The sequence below is a fragment of the Eucalyptus grandis genome, chromosome 1 (assembly GCF_016545825.1).
Source record: "Eucalyptus grandis isolate ANBG69807.140 chromosome 1, ASM1654582v1, whole genome shotgun sequence".
NCBI classification, from domain to species: Eukaryota; Viridiplantae; Streptophyta; class Magnoliopsida; order Myrtales; family Myrtaceae; genus Eucalyptus; species Eucalyptus grandis.
The window spans coordinates 50,582,359-50,588,344 of NC_052612.1; the positions used below are offsets into that span (position 1 = coordinate 50,582,359).

Sequence of the window (5,986 nt, forward strand, 5' to 3'; positions counted from 1 at the left end):
TAATAAATTGGGTTTTGAGAATAGTTTGCGATTTTTGATAAATGTACTTCGAAAGGAATTGGAGAAAACAAAAGGATGTTCAAATGTGATACGATTTATAGGGAAATTATTTACAACAACTAAATTACATGCCAAACTAATTTTAACCTCATTCAGAGAAAGCGGTCGTCTCCCATGTTATAATTGAATTTAACGAGCTAAATTCTGGAGACACAAAGCACATCCGATTCATTAGTCATCCATTTCTTATGGCCATTGAAGCAATTCGTAGTAGGAGAACGTGAGACAGCCAAGCTGTAAAAGCAAACTAGGTTCTTATAGCTGAGAAATTAAAGTCTTGATGACAGGTTGCTAGATACAATTTCCGGCAAACACATCAACATTACCTCCTAGAACAGGACTCTATTGATTAGCTCCCAGAGCTTTTAATTGGCTTCAACTAAGAAGAAAACTATAAACTATAGAACTCTTGCTTGATTACCAGTCCAGTAACTTTGGCCTCTCTGTGCAAAATTGTTGGCTCTGTACTTTTGGTCTTCAGAAGGATGATACCAGGCTCTGCGAAAGCACCCTCTGCCGATGAGCTTTCCTAGTTGTTGCGCACGGAGCCTTAAGACTCGTTGCCATCTTTGGGAGATCACATAGATCCAATACCCGCACCGTCCGACGCCTTTTGTCTGTCAAAAAGAAATGACGAAATTAGTGCTTGCTGTGTAATCGGTCCAAGAAACAGCTGACTATATAGTATGAAATCAATCTAATAACCTGTTTCTGCTTTTCGATGAAGTTCTTGTGTCTTCCTCTCGCTGGATTCAAACCCCACCTCTGCTACGACTTTGTTGGAGCATTTGATCTTTCGAATGAACCAAATGAACAAGTCATTTCTTTCGGTTGAAAGGATACTTGGAAATCAAATTTGTTATTCTACTTACATTCTGTCGACCGGCAAGTGGTATTTTGCCCCCTGTGACAGATTCATTCGATTTTTGTGACCGAAGCATTCTCTCCTTCTCAAACTTCCACGACGCAATCTCGCTTGGGGGAATGTTCTCAGGTCAGCGTTTGAGGACATATTGGGCTTCACAGTGCCTCGGTGCTGGTTCACATTCAGCCTCCGGTTCCTGTCAGCTAATGAACCTGCCTGGCTGAAGTCGTACTGTTCTTGTCCTGGTTTCCTGATGTTCTTCTGGTTCTTGATGGAAGATGTCGTTCTGTCTCCGACATTGCAAGGATCTATAAAAGAATTCAAGCACAAGGTTAAAAAAATCTTGGCGCATGGGGGCTGAAAGAGCAAGGATGTTTCTGCAGTAAATTAATACCAGCAACATCCTCTGTGCTGCGGCATATCTCTTTGACCATAGCCTTCCATCTCCTGCGAAGAAAAGAATCGAGCAGTTAGTATGAAACCATCGTGCTCTTGCAGGACCAAGTTCGACAGGCAAATTCTATGGAAATGACCTTAACCTATGCTATAAACCAGAAACTATGCAAAAAACAGGCGTTTCACTCCGTACATAGTATTGTCGTGGGCAAGCTGAGCAATCAGCTTCGATCCGCAGTTCCTTCGGAGACTGTTGACACTTATCCCGATCTTAGTTTTCTGTGAGAAATTGGACAAATTAAATTACCAAGTGTTGATGCAGAAAGCATGTACCACTCCCTATAGAATTTCAATCGAACCTTCAATGTATTTATAGTAATAGTCATAGACCGGAGTCTTCTCAACGACTCAAGCAGCGCGGACTCAGAATGTTATACCAAGAAAGGATACTAAGTTAGATTGCATGCTCTCCAGAAGATCTCAAGAAGCCATTTTTGACGTCATATCCACAAACTTATCTCCAAGAACCATTGACATCCGAAAACAATGGGTAAAGAATGGACGAGAAACAGAAATACGCCATGCATGGACGAGATTCAGAGTTAGGACATTGACCTCATGTCGGCTATTGTCCAAAACCTGCTTGATCCTTAGAACTTCACAGACAACTAGAGAGGCCTCTTCGATATCGTTGCCGAATGACTCGGCTTCTCCATCACCGTACTTTATGCTGCCCACACTGCTCGCAGCATTACCTGTGTCACCGTTCGCCTTGCTTTCTTTACTCTCGGCTGCAGAGTCACCTCCATCTCGAGCTGTCCCGCATGAGAACAGCTGCTCCGCGATACGGCCTCTTTGAGACAGAAAATCTTGGGGGCAATCAAGCGCGGCGATTGTGATGGCCTTGTCTATGAACTCAAAGACGTCGGTCACCGTCGTCCTGAAGAATTCTCTCCAGTCATCGAGCGACTCCCCCATCACAGAAACGACTGAAGAGGAAATCGCTTAGAGCACAAGGAACGTCAAGAAACTGCTATCAACTGAATCGATCATAATGAAATAACAGTTTTGAATCAGCGGAAGTATCATCGGAATCAGTAAGAAAATAGTTACTAACCTGGAGAGATGTTGGAACGGAGTAGCTTGTAGCCGAAGTACTCCGTGTGAATGTAATGTTGTGTTAAGTATCTTTCATACCAGAAATTGATTTTTAAGTCGATGTAACATAAGTTGAGGCCAAATGCGACCTCCTTATTAAGGCATTAAAGGTCCCGACCGACCGTTGGATTTCAAGGATTATAATTCCGGTCGTCTGAGATCAGAACTTTGTCTCTTCTTCTGCTATCCAATGAGATGCAACCGCAATCCATCCGACCACTTTTGCTAACCCATTTAACGAATTCAAGAAAGAGGGTATGGACCATGGATTGCTGTAATTACTGTCAATGAGGTTTAAATTAAATGAAAAGTTGCTCGAATCTGATTTTTTTGAAAAATTTAAATTTTTGATCTGGGAAAACTTATTAGTAATCAACTTACTTGTTCTCACTTTTCCAATGTAGTTGTAACCGTCTACAAGTTACGAGAAGTCATATGTAAAAGTTGTAAGCAAATTGTTGATAGTTTTATAATACTTCAAAACTAGATGAGTTGTTAGAACATGACCAAATTTCGAGTCATTGACGTAACGGAAGTTACTTTTGCAATAGAGATAATTTCTATCTAATATAAATAAATATGGAAAATTACTTTATTATACACGGAATACGTAACTATGTTTAGAAGGCACTAACTAATTTGTGGTAGTCTAATTTTAACCTTAAGAATTCACTAAAAAGGCAGCAAAATAAGGTTGTACCGCAAAACATTTGACATTGGCATGAGAAAAATAAATGGGAAAAAGGATTATTCAGATTATTATTTTGTATAAATGGTCACAATTTATTTGGACCCGACATAAGATCTCCCTTTCTCCTAATTTTTCTAGTTACTAACTCTCATCGAATTTTAAATATATTTTAATGATCTTATTTTTTTTTTTTATCTAGTGAAAATATTTTACAATTTTTTATGGGATTAGAATTTATTTGGAACTGACCAAGCATATCCACATTTATCAACCTCAAATTGATGATATTTTCTTGTCGTGAAAGATTTAGAAACTATTTATGGTATTCTTTACCCTTTATTTATGCTTCTTACTTTGGGCTTTTATCTCCTCTCTTTCGGTAATTATTTTTGTTTGTTGAAAGATATTAATGGGATAAAATGATGAGAATAGGACTGCCTTCCGTTGTGAATAAGTCGATTCTCAATTATATATCTAAAATAAATCGCAAGAAAAATTCTCATGTTATTTTGACTTGATAATGTAATGTGAAATTTTATGATGAATATTATACTATGATTGTTAAATAATAATTCAAACTAGATTTTGTGCTCTACAAACCATCATAAATAATAACGTGTAAGAATTTGTGATTATCTTCAAATGTAATATTTTGATTTAAAGCTGGGAGTGACAAATATCTACTTATGTATAGCATTCATAACATGTACTAAAAACTGAGATATCTTTTTCTGTAAGTTATGGATCTTACTAAAACATTCACAATAAAAGGTACTTTACTTAAATTTTTAAATGTTTCACTTAATGTTCATGCAATTTGTTTGATTTCAATTCATGATTCAACTATTTGAGGTTACGATTGACAATTCGTGTTCAAATTAAAAATTATGTCGTTGAGAAATTGAGATTTCTCTATTACAAGCAGTATCTTTATAGCAAGAGTGGTCCTACCCGGTTAGTAAGGCCCCGTTTGGTTGTATTCTTTTTTTTTGTTTTTAAACAATTTTTCTGTTTTTTTGTTCCTGGGAACAAAAAAAAAAACGCGTTTGGACGCGTTTGTTTCTTTTTTGTTCTTTTGTTCCAGGAACAAAAAAGAAAGAAACGAGAAACACAAATTTTGTGTTTCTCGTTTAGAACACAAATCAGAAATATTTTTTTTTTTCTTTTTATCTTATTTTTGTTCTTCTTTCTTTTGGCCGGTCGCCGGCCTGGCCATGGCCGGCGACCGGCCGACGAGGGTCGGCGGCCTCGCCCTGCCCACGGCGAGGCTCGCGCCCCGGCGAGGCCGTCGAGGCCGGCCTCGTAGCCGGGCGAGGGTCGGCCTCGCCACGGGCGAGAGCTCGCCGGCGAGGTCGGCCTCGCCGGCCGGGCGAGCTCGCCGTCCCATGGCGAGGCCGAGGCTCGCGCCGGGCGAGCTTGATCTCGCCCGGCGGCGAGGCCGACCTCGCGCCGGCCCGGGCGAGCTCGATCTCGCCCGGATCCGGCCTCGAGCTCGCCCGAGCCGGCGAGGCCGAGCTCGCCCGGCGGCCGGCGAGCCTCGGCCTCGCCCGGGCGGTGGCCCGGCGAGGCCGCGCCCGCCCGCCGCCGGGCGAGCTCGGCCCTCGCCCCGGCCGGTCGCCCGGCCAAGGCCAAGGCCTTGGCCGGCGACCGGCCAAAAAAGAAAAAAAAATGAAAAAGAAAAAAAGGAAAAAAAGAAAAAAATAGAAAAAATAAAAGAAATAAAAAAATTATCCAAATTTACCAAACATGTTTCTGTTTATTTTTATTCCCGGAACAAGTTTACCAAACGCGTATTTTGTTCAAAAATTGTTCCCGGAACAGAAATACTTTTTCTATTTCGTTCCCGGAACAATTTTTAAAAAAAACACAACCAAACACGCCCTAAAGTGAAACAGAAAAGAATTGCTTTTAGTTGGAGCTCCCAAAGTTATGTTGACTTTTAAGCCCCGTTATTTTATTTTATTTTTTGAATAGGCACGAGACCGTTGGTCACTCCACCAAATAACAGTAAATTAAATTATCTGAAAATAAAAACATTTAATTTGAATGAGTGATGTCACATCAGTGTACCAGCCAATATTGTCATCTCATCACATGACAAATTACCTAGTCATCACTTCTTTTGTAGAGAAAGTCCACAATGATGCACAAGTCGTCGCGCGTGCTGGACAGCAGAATATAAATGAGTAATTTGTCTACATTTACTGAAGAAAAAGAAATTAAACTAGAAGATATAAATTTTTTTATTGGATATTAGGGGTAAAAGAAGCTGACCGAGGCCTTACTTCTCTGAAAATCAGTGAGCGTAAGCTGCACAATTCAAATGAAACTCGGCATGGCATCCCCGTGTAAGTCAACAACAATCCACGTATGGGTGTTCTCGCGGACAAAGTCAAGCTATTCAATGTTCAGCTGGTTTAGAAAAGGATACGGGCAGTCCCAGTTATTCCTAAAAGATCACCAGAACAGGCATTCAGTCATGACATACACACAAATTTCAGCCATATCCATGCGTTTCATAGGTGTATGAGTCGACATGTTCGCATATCATTGTAGTGATAAGTATAATCATACCATAACCTCGAAAGTACCAACGCTTTTTAAGAACTTTTCTATCATGTCTGACACTTCAACACGTGTTTGACACGCGGTCAATAGGTGTCAGAAAATTCGATATGTAGTCAACTTTTTTGACACCGAATTTTCTGACACGCGAGTTCATAATTTCAATACGCAATTTTAACACGCACGAGGTCGATTTTAAAGTTTTCAATAAATGATGGGTTAAAAAGTAAATATGTAAAAAAATAAAAAAA

At 40.1% G+C, this 5,986-nt stretch overlaps 1 protein-coding gene across 1 annotated transcript; it reads right to left on the reverse strand.

Annotated features, from left to right (window-relative positions):
• Positions 1-765: 765 nt before the first annotated feature.
• LOC104427450 (probable mediator of RNA polymerase II transcription subunit 26b) lies at positions 766-2,299 on the reverse strand. The gene is made up of 5 exons (XM_039300353.1): positions 1,961-2,299; positions 1,515-1,600; positions 1,320-1,372; positions 933-1,233; positions 766-853 (listed from the first exon to the last, which is right to left on the reverse strand). The coding sequence occupies exons 1-5, from the start codon at positions 2,297-2,299 to the stop codon at positions 829-831; spliced, it is 804 nt and encodes a 267-aa protein (XP_039156287.1). The 3' UTR covers positions 766-828.
• Between the last annotated feature and the right edge of the window lie 3,687 nt (positions 2,300-5,986).

Bases quoted from the DNA above. Each gene is read 5' to 3' on its own strand.
- LOC104427450 (XM_039300353.1), bottom strand. From the start codon at position 2,299: ATGGGGGAGTCGCTCGATGACTGGAGAGAATTCTTCAGGACGACGGTG. The intron at 1,601-1,960 runs GTTTTGGACAAT...AATTTCTCACAG, and splicing joins AAGTTCTAAGGATCAAGCAG to AAAACTAAGATCGGGATAAG. The intron at 1,373-1,514 runs GTACGGAGTGAA...TTTTCTTCGCAG, and splicing joins CTTGCCCACGACAATACTAT to GAGATGGAAGGCTATGGTCA.